Source organism: Juglans microcarpa x Juglans regia, chromosome 8D, assembly GCF_004785595.1.
Source record: "Juglans microcarpa x Juglans regia isolate MS1-56 chromosome 8D, Jm3101_v1.0, whole genome shotgun sequence".
In the NCBI taxonomy this organism is placed as follows: Eukaryota; Viridiplantae; Streptophyta; class Magnoliopsida; order Fagales; family Juglandaceae; genus Juglans; species Juglans microcarpa x Juglans regia.
In genome coordinates, this window is record NC_054608.1 from 24,962,784 (window position 1) to 24,985,706 (window position 22,923).

At 38.8% G+C, this 22,923-nt stretch overlaps 2 protein-coding genes across 2 annotated transcripts; one reads left to right on the forward strand and one right to left on the reverse strand.

Moving 5' to 3' along the window:
- The first annotated feature begins 1,531 nt into the window (after nucleotides 1–1,531).
- Nucleotides 1,532–2,651, forward strand: LOC121242339 (protein NUCLEAR FUSION DEFECTIVE 4-like). The gene is made up of 2 exons (XM_041140215.1): nucleotides 1,532–1,684; nucleotides 2,412–2,651. The coding sequence occupies exons 1-2, from the start codon at nucleotides 1,532–1,534 to the stop codon at nucleotides 2,649–2,651; spliced, it is 393 nt and encodes a 130-aa protein (XP_040996149.1).
- A 12,031-nt stretch (nucleotides 2,652–14,682) lies between these two features.
- On the reverse strand, nucleotides 14,683–15,114 carry LOC121242340. The gene has a single exon (XM_041140217.1). It carries the CDS (start codon nucleotides 15,112–15,114, stop codon nucleotides 14,683–14,685), a length of 432 nt encoding a protein of 143 aa, XP_040996151.1.
- Nucleotides 15,115–22,923: the final 7,809 nt, after the last annotated feature.

Here is a 22,923-nt window from a genome sequence, read left to right on the forward strand (position 1 = left end):
ATCATAAAAGTAAAACAAAGAGCATCTTCTCGGTACTGTATTTGTCGTCGTTAATGTTGATATGACCATGTTGTGATTACAGGTTATGCTGCTGCATGGGACACAATGATAAATTTACTGCAGATATAGTCATGAAAGTCACAATAGTTTTCAACGGTTTTGGTGCCGGGTGCGTTGAAAGGATGCCAAGGTGATGAAGCACTGCCACTACAAGAAATAAGACTTTTTACGACGATTTTATGTTTGTTAGAAATAAAATCACCGCAATAACGTTTAATTACAGCAATTTTTTACATCGTTGCTAATTTTTTTATATCAAGTTGGAAAATGGTCTTTTGCGGTGATTTTTATACTTTTTTCAGCGAATAAATTCAGTGCGAATACGTAATTGGTCTTGTTAGAATGCACAGCAGAAAAGTACCTCAAGCTCAGCTTAAAGAATTGCTCCACAAGTTTTTCCAGATTGATAAACTCCAAGCGTTTCCTCTTAGTGGCGAAAGTGTACTACGTAGTATGGAACTAGAGTAACACTTACAAATTCACAGCCTAAATATTTTATCAAGAGAGAACGAAAAGAGAGAAAGTCTTTTTTCTATTTTTTTTAGATGGGTACCAAAAAACACAATTGAGGAGGATTATATATAGTCCTCCTATGCACGGCTGGCCTTAAAGGCCAGCCTTCAATTGTCTTGTGTAACGCATGGCTTAAAGCCATGCGTTACACAAGATATGTAACAAGTAACGCATGGCTTAAGCCATGCGTTACCTAGCAGGAGGGGTCAGCCCCACGTGGGCGCCCCTCCAACTAATAGGTCTTTTGCAGCGAATTATCAATTTTTGCGACGAAAAATTCACCAGAAAAAGTAATATTATTTTTTGCGACGATTAGTTAATCACTGCAATTACGAAAGTGGTTAGTTGCAGCGATTTTTAGTGTTAACGAAAAAAGTATTTCCAGCGATTTTAAAATCGTCGCAAAAGTATTGGCTGCAAAGAGCACTTATTTGCAGCGAATTTCAATTTCGCTGATATACCATTACATGAATTTTTTCCCGGCGATATTTCAGGTATTTGCGGCGAGATTAAGACGGCGTAAAAGGTAATAAAATTAAAACGCCCGCTCGTTCTCCATTAATTTCCCTCCAGCCGTTCCCCCGCCCCCCCTTCCTCCCCTTCTCTCTCCCCAACTCATCCTTCTCGAGCACAACCCACGCCGGTAAGCACAGTCCGGCGCCAGCGACCCCACCACGCCACCGCCACCTCAGCTCCACGGCGACCCCCTCCTTCTCCCCCAGCCCCCGCCGATCTATTTCCTCCCCGAATATGGCCTCACCTCTCTCTCTCTCTCTCTCTCTCTCTCTCTCGGATTCGCCGCCACTAGGGGCGCCGTTCGCCTCCACCCACACGTCGACGCAGTCGCTAGTCCAGCAGCCCGAGGCCCTTCCTCTCTCCCTTGCTCTGTTCGCAACCTAAGAGCTTGGTATGCATTTTGTAGATTTGCTTAATCTAGATTAGGATTTTGATTTCAGGGATGATTTTGATTTCAGGGCTGTTTATTTCATTCTGGAAAAACAAGTTTCCTCCTTGGGTTGTTCTCTTGATTGGTTCTCTGGCTTGCTTCTCTGGTTATGGCGTTCTCTGGCTCGCTGTGAGCAGAACTGTGCAGTCCCTTCCTTACTGGTCGGTAAGTTCGTCTTAAATATAAGGTTTTTATCCCTTAGATTTTTCATACCCGTCTCTTAATTTTGATTTCTTGTCGATTTAATTAATAGCTCATATTGGGATTCCCTTAAACTTACTAACGATTATTTATATTTGTTTAATTCGGTATTCCCCTTATATTTAGACTTTAGAGTTAAAACTGTTATCCAATAACAACTGTATATCAAGACTGAATTGTTACCTTTTATTTGGCCGTAATAGATTTTATTGATTTCAACTTTACATGCCCAATTCTCAAACTTTTTCTTTCTAAATTCCAAGTTCTCGAACTTTTCTGTTCATCTCATGATTCTTTGGTTCATGTCAATGTGTTTGAACTGTTAGACTCTATATCTGGCTTTGTATGTTTGTGTGCATGGAGGTATCCATAGTTCCATACAACTAAGATGCCATTTTTCTGCTCAACGTACATGGTCTATAAGTCGCCCTTTATATGGGTTACTTCCTTACGTTTTCTTTAACTGCAATGAGCATCCCTGCATTGATAACATTGAATAATCAGTCATAAGTGTAAGTGATAGTGTATATGTAGGCAGTTAGTTATAAGCATAGAGGCAGCTTCTTTTGTAACATCAATTGGTGGATATGTATGATGGGAAATGTCGTTGCTGGGGCATGTATAGCTTAAATCCGGATATTTTCAACCAAAAAGATCTAATTGTCATCTTGGTACCTATATGATATTGCAGTTGTGTCTTGCTCTTTGTGTTGCGGCCAATAGTAATGCTTGGTTTAGCACAGCTGTTCTTGTAACCAATATGAGAAACTTCCCTCTCAGCCGAGGCACTGTTGCAGGTATTCTCAAAGGTTATGTGGGGCTCAGTGCTGCGGTATTTACAGAAATCTACAGTGTACTGCTTCATAGTTCCTCCTCTAATCTTCTGTTGTTCCTCGCACTTGGGATTCCTATGCTATGTTACCTTTTATGATATTCTTGAAAGAATATCATCTCCATTTACTATTGAGAAATGGTTTATTGTTTATTGGTTAATATTTTGGTTATTGAGTTAGGCTAGGATCATATTGTGGATTGATGAGTTTCATTCTCAAGCTTGGTTTATTTACTATTTTTTTGTTTAGTTTTTTTATTCTTAAGTATATATTATAGTCCTTTCATTTGAGTTAAGGAGATCATAATATGGTCATATTAGGGGCAGGGATCTTTCCAGAGAATGTCAAAAGAATTTTACCTTACAGATCTGTAAGGTAAAATTCTGCTGGCATGGATCTTTCTTTTTATTATTTTCTGAAACACCATTTCCGGCGAGTACATTTCGCCGCAAAATATTATTTCGTCAAAGAAGACTATTTGCGGCGACTAAATATAGCCGAAAATAATCTTTTGCAGCAACTATTACTCGCCGAAAAACATACAATCTTTTTTGCAACGATTGAGAATATTATACAAGGCGATTTTTTAACACGCTGCAAATAATATAAAGGTATTTCCAGCGATTTTTTGTGTATTAGCGATGATATAAAACGCTGCAAATGCTTTTTCACAGTGATAAAAAGCTAAGATGTAGACGTTATTTGCAGAGTAATTTACAATATTTACAACGAAAAAAATCGCTGCAAATAAATATTTTTCACAACGATTTTTGAATTTCGCTGGCTAATCTTTTAAAAGGCTCTACAATTGTGACGAAAGTCCGGCGCAGCATAAATCGCTGCAAATGCGATGTATATGGTTATTTGCGACGAATTTTCGCGTCGGAAAAAGCCCTGTTTCTTGGAGCATGCTCTCAATTTTTATATTTTCTGAAATATTAAGTTCTAGTAGTACGTTCTTCTCATACCAATTAGTACAAATGCAGGGTCAGGTTTGGATATTTCTGTCAAGAATGTAAATAACAGAAAATGATTTTATTTCATTGTCTTACTAAATACAATGATAGGTTCTTGTTTAAATAGATACAAGAGACTAGACTAAGTATGGAAATAAACAAAGATAAGGAAATAATTAATATTTAAAAATTAATGCTTATTCCTAGAATTATGGTGATGATTCCATGGCTGAGTTTGTGCAATTTAGAATCTTGAGAATGAACAGATTTGATTGTATCAATACTCCCCCTCAAGTTGGCGCATGTAGATCCGTAATGCCCAACTTGCATAAGAAATGATGAAAAAGTTATCGACCTAAGGCTTTGGTAAAGATGTCTGCAATTTGCTCATGCGATGACGTATTGATTGCAGTGAGGAGACTAGATCAGATCTTATCTCGAATAATGTGACAACCAATCTCAATATGCTTGGTACGTTCATGGAACACAGGATTATGAGCAATGTGTAGAGCAGATTGATTATCACAATATAAGCTAAAAGGTTCAAGATGAAAAATACCAAAATCAGCAAGAAGATGTTTTAATCAGGTGAGCTCGCAAGTAGTGATAGCCATGGCACGATATTCAGCTTCAGCGGAAGAGCGAGCAACTGTCTTTTGTTTCTGAGTGCGCCATGAAATAGGACTCATGCCAAGCTGAATGAAATAGCCAGTGGTAGAGCAACGACTAGTAGGATAGCTAGCCCAATCTGAATCAGTATAGGCAATAACATGTAAATTATTGGAAGAGGGAAAGAGAATGCCTTGGCCTGGGCTGCCTTGGATGTATCGAAGAACACGAGTGGCGGCTTGCATGTGCGGAAAGCAAGGGGCATGCATAAACGGATTGAGGATGTTCACTGTGAAGACAATATCAAGACGAGTGATGGTCAGGTAGATGAGGCGTCCCACAAGTCACCGATAGGCACTAGGGTCAGAAAGAAGAGTGCCATCTTGATTTGTGAGCTTCAAGTTTTGTTCCATGGGAAAGGAAGCGATCCGGGCGCCAAGTTGATCACTGTCATCAAAATATCAAGAGCATATTTTCATTGATTAAGGAAGATGCCTTTTTGTGAACGAGCAACTTCGAGACCAAGAAAATATTTGAGAGGGCCGAGATCCTTGGTTTTGAAATTGGTAGAGTACATGTTTGAATGTCTCAATTTGGGAAAGATTATTTCCAGCAACTAGAATGTCATCAACGTAGACAAGCACAATGGTGATACTCGTGGTTTTGACCAAAGTGAATAAAGAGTGATCTGCTTAAGATTGAGTAAAACTTGCATCAAGAAGCACAGTGATTAGTTTAAAAAACAAGTTGCGGGATACTTGTTTGAGGCCGTAAAAGGATTTACGGAGGCGGCAGAAACAAGTCTCCCTTTTAGGAAAATATCCAGGAGGTGGTGTCATGTATACTTCTTCATCAAGTTCACCATGTAAGAAGGCATTGTTTACATCAAGTTGGTGAATGATCCATTGTTGAGCGGCGGCTATAGCTAGCAAGCACCGAATAATAGTCATTTTTGCAATAGGAGAAAAAGTCTCATGATAATCAAGGCCTTCAACTTGAGTATAACCTTTGGCAACCAGGCGAGCTTTATAGCTTTCAATGGAACCATTGGCTTTGAGTTTGGTTTTAAAGACCCATTTGCAACCAATAGGCTTTTTACCAGGAGGGAGGGGTTCAAGTGTCTAGGTAGAATTGGCTTCAAGGGCACGAAGTTCATTAGACATTGCTTCACGCCAAAGGGAATGACGAAGGGCAGTGAAATAGCAAGAAGGTTCAACAAAAGAGGTGAGAGCATATAAAAAAGTAAGATGAGAAGATGAGAAATGAGAATATGAAAGAAAAATAGATAAAGGGTGAGCAGTACCTGAGGTTGATAAGTGAGTGATGATGCCGTGGGCCCTACGTGTAAAGTCAAACAAACATAATCCTGAAGGTAAGCTGGGCGAGAGGTAGTGCGACAAGGATGAAGAGAAGTAGAGGGATGAGGAGAGTCTGTGGTGGTAGTAGAAGGAGGAGAGGATGGGGTTGGTAGGATTGGTTTGGGAACGGGTAATGAGATGATAGGTTTGGGAATGGGTAAGGGGAGAATGGGGAGGAAGGGATGGGAAATATCTAGAAGATCTTGAAAGGGAAAAATGTCTTCATGGAATGTGACATCTCGAGAAAAGAAGATTTTTTGTGTGTCGAGATTGTAGAGTTTGTATGCTTTGTGGTTACTGGGGTAGCCAAGAAATAGGCATTTGGAGGCACGGGGAGAGAATTTATCTCAATGAGTATGGAGGATTTGTGCATAGCATAAGCAACCGAACACACGGAGGTGATTGTAATTTGGAATGGTATTGAAGAGAAGTTCAAAAGGAGATTTATTTTGAAGAATGCGACTCGATGTACGGTTAAGGAGATATGCCACAATAAGTACACATTCTCTCCAAAATTTTAGAGGTAAGAGTGCTTCGAAACGAAGACTGCGAGCAATATTTAGAATGTGTCTATGCTTGAATTCCTCAACATCATTTTGTTGCGGAGTTTCAATGCAGGTACGTTCATGAATAATGTCGTGATTTTGAAGATAAGATTGAAATTTTTGCAAAAGAAATTCTTGTCCATTATCAATGCGAATTATTCTGTTTTTACCACGGTACTGAACTGAGTCTGAACAAGGGCAAAAAAATGTATGAGATTGGTATATGCCTCTGATTTATAACGCATAAGATAGATCCAAGTGGTGCGGAAAAAATCATCAACTATAGAGAGAAAATAATGAGAACTACAAATGGAAGAAGTATGATAGCCACCCCAAATGTCACAAAATATTCTATTGAAAGCAAAAGAACTTTTATTATTACTAGAGGAAAAAGGCAAACGTGTGTACTTAGAACGAGCACAAGCATCACAATCCGAAATAACATGAGAATTATTAAATAATTGAGGAATAAAAAGATGGGAAGGATGACCTAGGCGTCGATGCCATAAGTCTTTATTAGCAGTGGATTGTACAGAGACTAGAACATTGTTGGGCCAATACACATAAAGCCCATTGCAAAAATCACCCGCTCCAATCAGCCTCATCGATTGTGGGTCTTGAAACAAAACATTTTTAGAGGAAAAAGAAACAATGCAATTGGTGTTAGTGGTAAGCTGCGGGATAGATAAGAGATTAAAATGGAAGTCAGGGATATAATAGACATTTGAAAGGGTAAGAGTTGGAGATAATGTGCAATGGCTGATACCCATAATGGAAAGGGTATGGCCATTCGGCAACTTCACTGAGAGAGAAGGGGGTGGGGGTTTTAGTGTAGAGAATAGACGGCGATCGTGGCACATGTGGGCGCTAGCGTCGCTGTCCACGACCCAGTCGTGGTGGCTATCGAAGGAAGAGGGGGAAGAAGTAACATTACCGACAAAGTTGGAGGAAGGGGGTGTCGGGTTGAGCAGATCCAGTAGTTTTTGGTAGAGCTCCGTTGTCAGTATAGGAACCGGCGAGGAATTTGAGGAGAAAGATGCTTGATTGGCCACCGGAGTCAAGCTGGACAGTGGCTTGGGGCGTGGGTTGTGGCCAGATGGGTATCCAATAACGGGTTAGCAACGGTCCCAAGTGTGACCCGTTTTGCCACACTCAGTGCAACGGAGGTTACTGCGGGTGGTGTCGAGTTGGCTGCTGCAAAGGCCATGGATTCCGTTGGCAATGGACTGATGTGCAGGAGGCGCTGCTACTCTTCCTGAAATAAGATAGAAAAAAATTTTGTGATGGGGGGAAGGGGTTCCATAGCTAGGATTTGGGTTCTGAGTTGGGCAAAGGAATCATTTAGGCCAAGAAGAAACTAGAAGACGCGTTCATCGTCTACTTGTTTTTGCAAATCCTTGAGGTCACTGTTGTTTTAAAGGTGGCTTAATTCATCCCATATTTGTTTGATATGGTTGTAATACTCATGAATAGAGGTGGTGTTTTGTTGCAGAGAGGAAAGCTCACATTTGAGGTGATAGAGACGAGCATTATTCCCGTGGCTGAAATGAGATTGGAGGTCAATCCAAACTTCTCGTGGATTGGTGTGGTATTCAAGGGAGTTGGCTAGAGATGGACTGATGGAGTTTAAAATCTAGGTAAGGACCATATCCTTGGTTTGGTTCCATTGTTTGTATTCTGGAGAGTTTGGATCAAGGGTGGGGAGAGAGCCATCGACAAAATTGAGTTTGTTCTTGGTGTTGAGTGCTTGAGTCATGGCCTTTTGCCATTTTGGGAAATAATCTCCTATAAGAAGACCAGAGACAAGGACTAGACTAGGGGAGTTAGAGGGGTGGAGGGTATATGGAGAGGAAACAGTGGAGGTTGGAGGGGAAGACGTGGAGTTGGAGGAGGACGAAGAAGCCATGGAGGTCTCGGGTAAGGATCGTATTTAGGCTGATACCATGTCAAGAATGTAAAATACAGAAAATGATTTTATTTTTTGTCTTACTGAATACAATGATACGTTCTTGTTTAAATAGATACAAGAGGCTAGACTAAGTATGGAAATAAACAAAGATAAGGAAATAATTAATATTTACAAATTAATGGCTATTCCTAGAATTATGGTGATGATTCCATAGCTGATTTTGTGCAATTTAGAATACTGAGAATGAGCAGATTTGATTGTGTCAATAATTTCCATGTCACCAATAATAAATATGAAGAATGGCTTCTGTATGCTGTTGGCGGCAGTGCTAATCCAACCATCTTCAGCGAAGGAAACTACTTCAAAGCTTCCAATATTCCCTTTGCCAAACAGGTATATATATTATATATATATATATATATATATATATATACCAGGCTGAGCAAGATGTTTACTTAAATGATTTGACACCGAGTATATGATCATTAATGACTAGGTTTTCATATGGTATAATCATGTGGATGTCTGATCTTGATCGATGACATGTCACCAAAAGAGAGGCAAGAGGTGCCTGGAAGGATTGGAAATGGAGGTCTTCTAAGGATGTATTTGTGAATGGTGCTTATTTTGTTCAATCCGGGTGGGGAAGTTGCTCTCCATATTACTCTCGAACACAATCGTTTCAATTGCTCATGGATTGATGGTCCCTGCACTGACTTCCAGTGCGCGTTGGTCCTCTGCAATGTGTTGCTAGTAAAGCTTGCAAATTTTAGTTAAAGCATTTTCTTGTAACCTTTTTCCTTCTTTTCCTCCCTGAAGTGATCATGTACAATTACTTACTTCTTGGAAGCATAAATATTTTGATGTATCTGATCGTTTACCACTTGAGAGTATCTGAAGGGACTTTAATTTTTTACTGAAGGCTTGTGTAATCAATCTTAAAAAATGATTGATTATAAGTAATAATATCAGCCAATCGATTCGTGTGTTAGAACATCATCCAGGAGATGAGTTTGCATCCTAATTATCTTTCATTTTTAAGTCAAAGAAGTTTATTATGAATGATCCGTATAAAAGCTAGCAATTTCATGGGCTCTCTTAACATTGCAGTATGGACAAACAAAACTGAAGCTATCATATAGACAATAACCTTAAAGTGTAAAAGAAAAGAAAAGAAAAGAAAAGGTTTGTGGTTGTCGAATATCTTCAGAAAAGCCTATTCTCATTGCTTTGAACCCCACATGTTATTGGTGCCTTGGCTCTCACGAAAAATGCCCTCTCCCACGAATTAGTGTCATGGTAATTCTTCTTTTCGTGATGGGGTTCATTGCTGGTGGGTTTATTCTTGGAGCTTTCCAAAATGCCATTCTCCTTATGGTGGTAGTGGCACTTTTCAGTGCAGTTGCTGCATTATTCATCTGGAATACTTTTTGTGGGAGCAGAGCCATTATTGGTTACATTGCTCGATCGTTATCCTGATTCGGAGCTTAGAACTGCGAAGAATGGGCAATATGTGAAGGTCTCTGGGGTGGTCACTTGTGGCAACGTGCCTCCTGAGACATCATTTCAAAATATTTCTCGATGTGTGTATACATCACACTACAATAAATAAAATTTTTTTCGACAAAAAATTTTGTCACTAAAAATTGAATTTTCGTCATAAATTATTTTTTGCGGGGAAAAAAAATCGTCACACATTCATCGGAAATATCTCATCGTTGATAGTTATTAATGACGATAAAAGTACACCGCTGCTAAAGATACTGCATTTAGCGACGACATTTTTGTCGCAAGAAGGGTCTAATACTTGGTCCCAAAAAGTCTCCATAAAACAAAAATCGTCGCAAAAATTAACGCAATTGTGACGAAAAACCTGTTCCTCATTAATATTAGACAATTAATTCGTCACAGATATGAACATTATAGCGACCAAAATAACTGTCACTAATAGAAAATTATTTGTGAGGAAGTATTGTCGTCGCTAAGCTAATTTTTGCCATCAAAATTAATTTATCACAAATAATACAATAAGAACCTAGTGTCTAGCATAGGTGACGAGTTAAATTTGTCGCTATTGTTTATTATTGGTGACGACTAACTCTTGTCACTACATACCATGATTTAGAATTAGCAACAAATATTTATCATCATAAATGATGACATGCATTTAGAATTAGTGACAAATATATTTCATCTCGTATGATTGCACAATTCTTCATTCTTTATAAATAGAATACCAACTAATCATCAATATTAAAAAATAATTAATAACAAATTCTAGTTCTATAACAAAATTCATAAAATTAAAGCCATCATTTAAATCTAGTATCATTGTTCATAAAAACACTCAAATAAAGTTTGTTATTTGCAAACTAAAATAGAAATGTGAAATTGAATGTCTCTTTAGGACTCTCTACGAGTCTCTAATTGTGCCATATTTCTGAGAAGCGACGATCATATTCACTTTGTTTCTCTACCATATTGTTGATATTTGATTACATAGATTCTGCCCTTTGCACCGACGCCTCCCATATCTCCTTATAAACCTCCATCTCATTCTTGTATTTTTCTACTTGTTGAGTGAGTTGGATGACTTTGGATGAACGTGAAGATGATGGAATAGGTATGACATAATTTCCCAATCCTTTGGCATATCCAGATTTATGCCCTAAAACCTCGGAAAATATCTTCTGCAATCCATGATGACCCGACAGCATTTCTCTCATTCCATAAATCTTTCATCCTATGCTGCAAAAGCAAGTTTTTCTTAAAAAAGTAGGTTAGTATATGTATGCATTGTACTTGTCAAAGTCCAATGCATAACCCAAATGAAATAAAATCAATTAACTTTAAGAAATAAAATATCACAAAAGAAAAAACAAACATCAGTAACATCTCAAAGTTGAAAATCTTTTTATTTTTATTCATTGTTGTACAGTATAGTTTACAACCATGGTTAACATAAGTGAGCAAGAGGTCTCATCTCAAGTTTCTAATACATTATTTTAAAATAATCATAATAATCAATAATGCAATAACATTCTAATTACATGGTGCCATAAAACACCAAATCTAAAAACTAAAAAACAACAATGTAAATATCAAACACTTGCACATAAAAAATAACTCCGCATATAACGTTTAAGTTACCTATATCAGTTCATCTATGAACTATACTAAGCAAATAGTGCAAGATGGCATATTCTAACTCTAACTCAAAATGGAACTCTATATAATAACTTAGACAAAGACAATGAAAAAAAAAAATTAGATTCCTTAGACCAATAAAAAGAAAAAACTAGAAATATAACGTCTACATGGTATAGTTACGATAAAAAATCAAGACTCAAGTTGAAATAAGGTATTTCGCTAAGAAAGATGCATTACTTACATAATTTTCTTCTGCTGTAGGAGTTGTGAAAGAGCCATCTTTCGAGTGTGTGAGTCTGTAAAAATCAATCAAAGTAGTATCCTCCCCACGCTTCAACATATTAAAAAAAATTAAAAATACTCTCTAATATTAAAAATCACAATGTATAAATGACAATTAAAAAATACCTTTTCTTCGAGAAGTCGAGCAAATGATTTTGATCCAGCCACATGATTAACTTTCAAGTTGCTTCTATTCAAAGCATTTTGATCACACAATTTCTATATATATATATATATAAAGAAATAAACCAAAAAATACAAGTTAATTCTAGGAGTAAAAATATAAAGAAAAAAAAAAGAATTGCAAGGTTTATGAGTAGATAACAACTAGCTTCTTTGTCCATCCTAACTCAATATTTATTTTATTTAGAAATGGAACTAGTACCAACCAACTAGTTCTACCCTTAACATATATACACATTTTTAGACTCCAATTCCATCACAATCCTACTATATATACAACACCCACCATAAATTTCAAGTTTACATTATTTGTAAATAATATAGATATCAATTTACATTTATTTTCTCATGAAGAAAATAATTTTTATGCATGTTTGTTACTGACGAAATTGAAAGGCTGCGAACCCTTCACATCGCCATTTTACTTGGGGCCTCAGATCATTAGAAAGGCGTGTGGTTGACTTCTACATTTCAGATTTCCTGTAATGCCCGACCCCGAGGGTTCAGAGAGTTAACTCATATAACTTGATAATCAACTCTAACAAAGCTAAAGTACTTCTAAATTCAAGAATATATATTGCCAAAACCTCAAATCAAACGTAAATACTCCAAATTAATAAACCATATAAACTCATTTATCAAATTTTCAATCCAATAACCCAAATAAAGTATCAACTCTTCTTCATGTCTCAAATAACAAACTAGAAATAAGATATCATTGATATAACTCTCCATAAACCATCTAAATCCATTGAAGCCAACTAAAAATATAAATAACATCCGACATCAGCACTAATACCTCAAGATGCTCAACAAAAATTCACTGCTAATCTTCTCCATAAACTCTAATACTGATTCTCAGCTGAACCATCAATGTCATCTGAAATATTATGAAGATTAAAGGGGTGAGTTATCAACAACTCAGCAAGTAGAGAGCATATACTAGCATGTAAACATGAGCTTTTATAACATTTGAAAAGCAAAACAAAACATTTTCTTCAGATTATAGAAACAACCTATTTTACTTTCGAAAAGCAATAACAAAACTTGGTACAACAACATTAGAGTGAAAATTTCCAGAAAGATAAACTTATTCCCAAAAAGAAAATCCATTGGCAATTCCAAACTGAAACATTATAATCATATCATCTCTTATCATCACATCGGGACAAATACCATGTTTAACCCCCGTGGTAGGGTTATAAACCACCATTATACCCGTGGCTGGGCCATATTCCATGTTTCACCCCCGTGGTAGGGTTATAAACCACCATTATACTCGTGACTGGGCCTTAACAGAAAACAGAACAGATATCATCAGAATCAGATCACAATCATATACAGAATCAGAACTTCATGCCAAGGTTTTCAGATGACACATCATATCAGAACAAAATACTTAATAGCTTTAGATCACTTCACATGTTCGAAATAAACAGAATCAAAATATTTTCATTTGTTCATAACAAAACTTTTAGATTTTTCATATTCGCTCTGTTGCATAGTTCAAAAATAAAATGCATAAAACTAGCTCATGTCTACACCAGTCATGACAGAAAATACTTTCTCTTATATCGAATTCATACATATGCAAAATAAACATCTGAGGTCGTTTTCAGAGTTCCTTTAAAAAATAAACATACTTATTTTCCAAGTCAACCTCATTTCATTTTGTTTATGCAAATCTAGTATATAAACCCCGCTTACCTAACTTCCTCGTATTACCAACACCTTGAGTCGGAACTCTAGTAGTAACGCCACCTAAACAAAACATGTACCCAACATTTAATAACCAATCTAGTAAGCCACTATTTATTGAGTAATAAATCAAAACAGTCTCTTCTTAACTCAATAACTATCATAACAATTAAACCCGAATAACCCTCTCCTCAAACCATTCGCATTTAAAACCCGAAAACACCCACCTTTTATTAACACTAAACCAACCATAATTACTTCCAAAACCAACAACAACAACCCCAATGATTATAACATACCCAAACCAAACTTCACCTCCAACCCTCAAATAAAATTTTCAGTGCTGGCATCAATATTTATTCATTCAACAATTTAAGACTTGCATAAAAATATCCAATACCACTAGCTCAAAACAGTCTCACAACGCCGTCCACAAATCACACTCAACTAAAAAAAATTCCATCACACTCCACCACAAACCAACATATAAAACATCAACACAATATAAATTTATAACTATAACAGATTGCCAAAAGTCACTGTAGCAGTGCAAAAATCTTACCCACGCCACAAACAAATCAGCAACATTACTACATTTCACAGTCAACTACAATATCCGACCATTACCCAAGGCTTCGGAATAAACTTACCAAGAAGAGCCACCAAAGTTCGAACCTCAGTCTACACCCAAAAATGTCACATAATTCTCTAATGAAAAAGCTAGTGGTCTGCGCAAAGAAGGATTATGGTCTGAGTGCGTGCACGGCAAGCCAAGACAGAGTAGTGTGTGCTATTGACAAACCGAAGGAAAAAAAAAAAAAACTAAAAGAGGATCTATGAACTGTGTAACGCAAGGTATAGGAACAAGAACTAAGAGTAAGATCAGTGAATGGGCGGAATAGTTATCGAAAAGAAAATAAAAAACACCCCAGAGGAAGGATTCCAACAACGGCACTAAGGTTTTCGAGACCCACGAAAAATGCTACACAGTGCCAAAGCCCAAAGAAAAAAACCATGAAGCTGTCGGTGAGGCCAGGAACAATAGAGAACGAGTGAGAGAACGATGGCTCACCTTCAAGGAACCAAGATTTCAAGGCTCACGGAACAAGCAACGCCAGCCAAGGGTGAACCAAAATCTGCGTAAGAGAGAGTCTGAGTACTTCAAAATGTGTTGAGGGAAAAAGCTTCTTGTGTGGAACCGAAACTCAAACCGTGGAGACGTGGGGAGCAGTTGCACGGGAATGGAGAGATTTGCGGCATTGTAGAGCAAAGGAAACCAGCGGGGAAGAAGAACAATGTAGCAAAAAGAAAACAATAAACACTCACCAAACGGTGCCGTTCGGGCCCCCCTTCAAGTGATCACATGGGCCGGGCTTTGTGTAATCGGGCTGGCTTCCAAAAGAACTCGGCTTAGGGCACGAGTATTACATCCTCCCCCCTTATAAAAATTCTGTCCTCGGAATTTGTCTCAAGTTATCAAGATCATTAACGAACAACTGTGGGTACTTGGCTTGCATTTCCTCTTCTAATTCCCAAGAGGCTTCACTAGTAGTGTGATTATTCCATACCACTTTAACCAACGAAATAGTCTGTTTCCGTAATACTTGCTCTTTTCTCTTTATAATATGTATCGGCTCTTCTGTATAAGTCAGATTTTCCTGAAGTTGAAGAGGCTCATAATCGATAATGTGGGTGGGGTCAGGTATATACTTCCTCAGCATAGATACGTGAAATACATTGTGTACCCCTGAGAGTGCTGGTGGTAGTGCTACTCTGTAAGCCACTGGTCCAATCCGGTCAAGAATTTCAAATGGCCTGATGTATCTAGGGCTCAACTGGCCCTTCTTTCCAAACCTCATAATCCCTCTCATGGGTGCAATCCTTAAGAATACCTTATTCCCAACCTCAAACTCTAATTGGCGACAACAGTTATTTGCATAACTTTTCTGTCGACTTTAAGCTACTCTCATTCTAGCTCGAATGGTCTCAATCTTCTCCTTTGTTTTCTCTATGATTTCTGAACCCAAGATTTGTCTTTCTCCCACCTTGTCCCAATACAAAGGGGATCTACACCTCCTACCGTAAAGTGCTTCATAAGGTGCCATCTCAATGCTAGCCTGGTAACTGTTATTATAAGCAAACTCAACCAAAGGCAAGTGTCATATCCAAGTTCCCTTAAAATCCAGCATGCATGCTCTCAACATGTCTTCCAAAATTTGAATGGTCCTTTCTGACTGACCATCCGTCTGCTGGTGAAATACAGTGCTGAAATTTAACTTAGTGCCCATGGCCTCTTGTAAGCTTCGCCAAAATTTTGAAGTGAAATGAGGATCCCTATCCGACACAATGGACACGGGTACCCCATACAACCTCATTATTTCCTGTATATATAGCTCGGCTAGTTTCTCCAACTTATAAGAAACTTTGATAGGTACAAAGTGAGCTGTCTTTGTCAAACGGTCCACTATCACCCAAATTGCATCCTGTCCAGTCAGTGTCCGTGGTAAGCCTGTAACAAAATCCATAGAAATATGCTTTCATTTCCATTCTAGAATCTGAAGTGGTTGCAATAACCCTGCTGGTCTTTGGTGTTCTACCTTCACCTATTGGCAAGTTAGGCACTGTGCCACAAATTCAGCAATCTCTCTCTTCATGCCCTCCCACCAAAAAGAATCTTTCAAATCCTGATACATTTTTGTACTACCTGGGTGAACTGTGTAAGGGGAGCGGTGCGCTTCATCGAGGATAAGCCATTTTATTTCAACATTGTCCAGTATACAACATCTATTTCCAAACCTTAACACTCCATCTTTAGAAACACTGAACTCAGATTTATCCCCTTTTTCTACCCCTTCGATTAATCTTGCCAACTTAGGATCTTCTTTTTGGGCGAGTTTAATTATGTCTATCAAGGCTGGTTGAACTATTAAACTGACTATCAATGCCTACTGGTCACCAACAACAACTTCAATAGCAGCTCTTTCCAAGTCCATTAGTAAGTGGTGCTGAGTGGTAAGAGTTGCAATTGCTGGTCCCATTGGTTTCCTGCTAAGCGCATCAGCTACAACATTGGCTTTGCCTGGATGGTAGTTAATGTTACAATCGTAATCCTTGACTAGTTCGAGCCATCTCCCCTGTCTCATATTCAGTTCCTTTTGAGTGAAGAAATACTTCAAACTTTTATGATCCGTGTAGATTTCGCACTTTTCACCATATAAATATTGTCTCCAGATTTTAAGCGCAAAGACAACTGCAGCTAACTCCAAATCATGTGTGGGGTAATTTTGCTCATATGTCTTCAATTGTCGAGAAGCGTATGCTATTACTTTCCCGTGCTGCATCAATACACACCCCAAACCCAATCGTGAAGCGTCACTATAAACCACAAATCCTCCTCTTTCGTTAGGGACTATCAAAACTGGAGCCGTCACCAATCTCTTCTTCAATTCCTAGAAGCTTTTCTCACATTTTTCAGTCCATTCATACTTGTTGTTCTTCCTAGTGAGGGCGGTAAGAGGAACTGCTATTTTTGAGAAATTGTCTATAAACTGATGGTAATAACCAGCCAAACCCAAGAAACTTCTAACTTCATGCACATTGGTTGGTTGGGTCCAGTTAACTATTGCTTCAATTTTCCTGGGGTCTACTGAAATACCATCTCTTTAAACTACATGTCCCAAAAATGCAATAGACGCAAGCCAAAACTCACACTTCTTCAACTTAGCAAATAATTTCTTATCCCTGAGTGTCCCCAGAACTTGTCTTAGATGATCTTCATGTTCAGCTTTGCTCTTGGAGTAGATTAATATGTCATCAATAAACACCACTACAAATTTATCCAAGAATTCATGAAATACTTGATTCATCAAGTCCATAAATACTGCCGGGGCGTTGGTTAGGCCAAAATGCATGACCAAAAATTCATAATGGCCGTACTTGGTCCTGAAAGCTGTCTTGGGCACATCCTCCGCCTTGATCTTCAATTGATGATAACTTGATCTGGGATCAATCTTGGAGAATACTTGAGCACCTTGCAACTGATCAAATAAATCATCGATGAGGGGTAGCGAATATTTATTCTTTATGGTCACTCGGTTCAGTTCCCTGTAGTCTATACACATTCTCATTATACCATCCTTCTTTTTCATGAACAAAACTGGAGCTCCCCAAGGTAACACACTGGGTCTGATGAAACCTTTGTCCAATAAGTCTTGCAACTGTTCTTTGAGCTCGGCTAACTCTGATGGCGCCATTGATAAGGAGCTTTGGAAAGAGGCGTCGTGCCTGGGGCTAATTCAATAGCAAACTCTACCTCTCGCTCAGGTGGTAATCCAGACAGATCTTCAGGAAAAACTTCCAGATATTCTCTCACAATAGGAATCTCTTCTAGTTTCAATTCTTCCTTTGGTTCTTCCACCTCTTGAAGAGTAATGCTACATGCAGTCGTGGAGTGCACAAGTGCCGTACAATCGCTTTGAAAAAGAGTGAAGTTCTCTATGTCTTCCAGATTTACTCATTCTTACATGGTATCTAGAGCCACACAAGAGGACCTTTGTCAAACATGTCTTCCTCCACTACTTCCTCTCAGATTCCTCCTGTGGATGAGTAAGCTCCATTTGATTTGTTTTCTTTCAAAACTCATCTACAAGACATTTCAATTAAATTAGCCTATACAATTTGCTCCTATGGAGAGCCCAGGTTGTTCCCATTTTACATGGCCATGGGCTCCTGGGTTATGTCACGAATGAATTTCCTTGCCCGCCTACGACCGTTGCTACCGCTGATGGTACTGTAACTCAGAACCTCGTTGTTGTCAAATGGTTATGCAATGATCAATTGATCCTTGGCTGGATCAACAGCTCGTTGTCCGATGCTCCTCTCTCTTAGGTGATCAATAGTGAGACCTCCCATGAAGCTTGGGAGGTGTTGGAAACGTTGTATGGTCGCATACTCAGGATCGTGTCCAACAAATGAAAGGTGAACTCCAATCCCTCACAAAAGGTACTGCTTCAATGGAAGATTACCTTCATAAAGCAAAATCTTTGGCCCTCGCACTTCGTGGTGTCGGCAACCCAATGGAAGATGATGATTTTATCATCTGCTTACTTAGAGGATTAGGATCTGAATTTAATCCAATCATGGCTGCTATCAACGCTAGAGATAGTTTTCCCTCACTTGAAGCTTGAATCAGCAAAATAAGGGATTTGATCTACGGATTCAAGCAGGAAGAAATTCAACCGTTGCTTTCTACACCAATAAAACCGTCCCTTCTCCAAATCGTAATGCAGGAAACTCATCTCGTGGGTGTTATCAAAATAATCAAAACAAATATAAGTCAAACCGTGGGGGTGGTTGGTCCCAAGGTTGCATCACTTATGGATGTCCTCAACAAAATCCATCCCATGGAAATGGCAAGACTCCTACACATAATGAGCGTATAACGTGCTTTCGTTGTGGTGGACCCAACCACAAAGCTAACAGTTGTTGTGCTAGTGATGAAGAAGCCGAAAGATATCAAGCTTTTCTTGTTGTTCAAACTGGTGACACTTCATATGATGTCTGGTATCCAGATACAGGAGCAAACCAACACATGGCCCCTACTTCTACTGATGCTAAGGGTATACAACAATACTCATGTAACGATTCTGTGATGGTTGGAAATGGTCTTGGTCTTCCAATTTCAACTGTTGGTAACTTTGAAGTTCCTCATACTTCACTCACCATTAAAAATGCTCTTATTGTTCCAACTCTTAAAAAGAGACTACTCTCTGTTTCTCAATTTACTACTGACCACAATTGTTGCTTTGTGTTCTATCCATGGGGCTTTCTGATAAAGGATCTGATGACCACACGGGTGATATTTAAAGGTTTCGTTGATGATGGTTTATACCCATTACGTGCCACCCAACCTTCTCCAACACAGCTGCATTTCAAGCTACAAAGGTTTCCAGCACCATTTGGCATGCACGTGTGGGCCATCCCAATTCAAGAATCCTTAAGCTTTTGCTTCCTTGTTTGCCTACTTTAAATAAACATGTTGCATTCTGTGAAAGTTGCACTTTTGAAAAATCAAAGAAATTGCCTTTTGCTTCTCGAACAACCTATGCTAAAACCTTTTTACATACTCTTCATATGGATGTCTGGGGATCGGCTCCAACACCTTCTTATGATGGTTTTTGGTTTTATTTGGTTGTTGCAGACGAATTTTCTCGTTACATATGGCATTTTCCCATGGCTTGTAAATCGGATGCCATCCATATTCTTCATACATTTTTTAAAATACTAGAAACTCAATTTCAAACTCAGGAAAAAATTGTTCAAAGGGAAGGGGGAGGTGAGTTTGCAAATACCTCATTAAAACATTATTGTAACACCCCGTATTTTAGTGTATTTTTAATGAAGGATTATTTTTATTTATTCAAAAATTTATTCTCTTGTTTTATAGTTGTCGGATTTTTTTAGTTAGTTTATTTTATGATTTTTTAATTTTGTGAAAATTATTTTGAATTGTTTTCTTATAATTAATTATTGTTATGCATTTAAATTTCTTTTCATATTAAATTAACTTATTGTTAGGTTTAATTATTTATTTTCATTTTAATCACTACGTTTGAATTATTTTATTTACTTGTTTTTTTGAAACTGTTTTCAATGGATCTTTTTGTGACCCAAGATGTGAGGATTGGACCTCATTTCTTTCCCTCACTTTTTCCTTTCCTCTTTCTCTTTTCTCATTTTTTTCTTCTCCCCTGCTTTCCCGCACGCGACGTCCCTCTCTTTCTTACCCGTGCATTTTCTTCTTCTCCACCCAGCCATCGCCACTCGCCACCGTGACCAACACCGCCCATCCCGTTGGCTTCCCCACCGACTAGTGACCACCACCCTTCAATCTTAGCCTCTCCTGCGCTGCCGTTTGCTCCCACGCGCAACTCTAAGCTGCAGCGTTCCTTGAGCTCGCGCGTCGCCGTCGCGCCACCTCTGGTCATCATTTCTTCACCACTTCATCCTCGACCTCCTAGCAACCCAATGCACCCAAACCCAGCTCCGATCCGACCCCGGTGAAGCACATTCATCAACATTTCCGTTTTGGGGTTTGTGGTCTTCGACCGCCCTGTACACCGCCACCCACGGCCAACCACCACCACCACTAGCTTCACCGACATCCCTAAGCCCTACCCTATCAATCTCGGGTCTTCGTTTGCACCCGTTCAAAAGTGGGTCTTTGAGACCGACGGCCACAGTGCATTTGGCACTATTATGTACCTGTGTTGCCACTTCTTGCAGTTTCGTAATCCCTCGAAAATTACTAAATAGCATTGTAAGTATTTTCCAAAGAACTCTTGTAATTTAAATGTACTTTTACACTAACTCATTTCACTGTGATCTGGTTGATTATGCCGGACTGAGTCCGAGGAGTAGGGGTCGAATGGATTGGTGAATGGAGTTATTTGTGTGATCGGATTGTGTTGGCAATTGTTGGTTGTTGAATATTGTGTCGGTTCATGTACATTGCATAATTGCACGCATGATCATGTTTGTAAAAGAAACTGGATTTTCGTGTATTGCATTCATGTTCATGTGTTTATTGAAAATTGGGTTTTCATGTGAAAGGATTTTTGGGTGCGTGTGTATCACGACCCCAAGCCAAGATGGGGCATTATCTCTGTGGAGCTCTTCTGGTCACTCGTGAGCGGAATATACTGAGTGACGTCCCCTGGATTGTCACCGGCCGACCATGGAATCGGACGAGATGGTCTCGTGTCAACTCCGTGGTCCCTCTGTTGGCAGGGACTAGAGGATGCTTGGCCACGAATGCACTGAGAGCAGAACTGGGCATCTCTACGAAGCCAGGACGTGCGGATGGTCCCTAGGGGAGATCATGGTGCATATGGTAATAATGGATTAATGGACTATTTTCTTGGAAAATAGTGCATGTTGGATATGGACTTTTTGTGTAAATCATTTTCTGGGAAAATGGTTTACAGATATTTTTGGGCCAAATGAGATTTTGGCATGTGTTGGAAAATGTTCATTTTTGGGGAAAATGATGTTTTGAGAATAATGTATATTTCATCATATGCATGCATGTTGGTTGAATTAATGCATTTTTATTCCTGAGGGTTGTTTGGTTTATACTTACCTGCGGTACCATTTTATGGTAACGTATATTTCGATGCAGATGAGGATGAGGGTGAGCCTGAGAATTCGGCTCCTCCCGAGGAGTGATTTGGGATCACTCATTTTATTTGAGACTAGTAATATATATTTATTTTGGATGACTGTATAACTTTTTAAACCACTTTTACTAATATTTAAATTGTGTTTAAATTCTGGTACTTAGTTGATTAATTATCCACTGCGATTTTATTGTACACTATTGTATGTGTACACACTTGGCACTATCGTTGAGATGCGTGACAATGTTTTCATCATCTGGGTGTCTCGATTCCTGTGTTCCCGTACATGGGGGTCGGGGGCGCCACAATTATTTTGCTTCAAATGGGATCCTCCATCGATTATCTTGTCCCGGAACTCCGAAACAAAATGGCTTAGCTGAATGTCGTCATCGCCATATTGTCGAGACTGGTCTCACTTTAATGGCTCATCCTTCTATTCCATCAAGATTTTGGATTGCAACTTTTACCACAGCAGTTTTTCACATCAATAGGCTACCCACTCGTATTCTTCAGGGAAAATCTTCCTATGAGCTCTTTTTTAAATCCCCACCATGTTATACCTCTTTACGAATTTTTGTATGTGCATGTTACCAATATTTAACTCCTTTTGGTAGTTCTAAACTCAATTTCAAAACCACTATAGGTGTTTTTCTTGGCTACTTTTCAAACCACAAAGGGTATTGTTGCCTAAATCTAACCACATGTCATGTGTTCATCTCTAGACATGTTCTTTTTTATGAGACAACTTTTCCTTTCTCCACACAAAAAAATTTCTATGATTCCCTCGTCCAGCTTTTCAAACTTCGACTTCTTCCCAAAATTCTTCACACAATACCTGACCAGTATTCTCGTGTAAATACCAACGCAGAAGATGTGCCATTGCCAATTGCACCAGAACCTCTTATTTTAGACTCCTCTCCTTCTTCACCTCAAGCTCACATGCCTACAGTACCAATTCGTACTCATCCAATGGTTACACGGAATCAGGATGGTACTCGAAGACCCAAGGTATTTCTAGCTGCAAGGCATCCCATTCCCACTTGTTTTATGAAAGATCTGGTCAGTCAACCGAAGGAGCCCCAAAGCTACAAACATGCCCTCAAAGATCCTCTTTGGAAGCAGGCCATACAGTCTGAATTTGATGCTCTCCAAGCCAATCACACATGGACTTTAGTTCCCAAGCTAGATGACATGAACTTGGTCAGTAGTATGTGGGTATTTAAAATCAAGACCAAGGCTGATGGATCTATCGAAAGGTATAAAACTCGTCTTGTAGCACGAGGCTTTACTCAACAACTGGGTCTTGACTACGATGAGACCTTCAGCCCCGTTGTAAATTCGGCAACAATTCGCTTGATTTTGAACATGTCACTTTCTCAAGATTGGCCTTTGAAGCAACTTGATGTGAGTAATGCATTTTTGCACAATGACTTACAAGAGAGAGTATATCTACTCAGCCACCTGGCTTTACGGATCCTAAATATCCAGACTATGTTTGTCATC

Coding starts and splice junctions, on each gene's coding strand:
- LOC121242339 (XM_041140215.1), top strand. CDS start 1,532: ATGATTTTGATTTCAGGGCTGTTTATTTCATTCTGGAAAAACAAGTTT. Junction 1,685..2,411: donor AGTCCCTTCCTTACTGGTCG/GTAAGTTCGTCT, acceptor ATGATATTGCAG/TTGTGTCTTGCTCTTTGTGT.
- LOC121242340 (XM_041140217.1), bottom strand. CDS start 15,114: ATGAGAGGGATTATGAGGTTTGGAAAGAAGGGCCAGTTGAGCCCTAGA.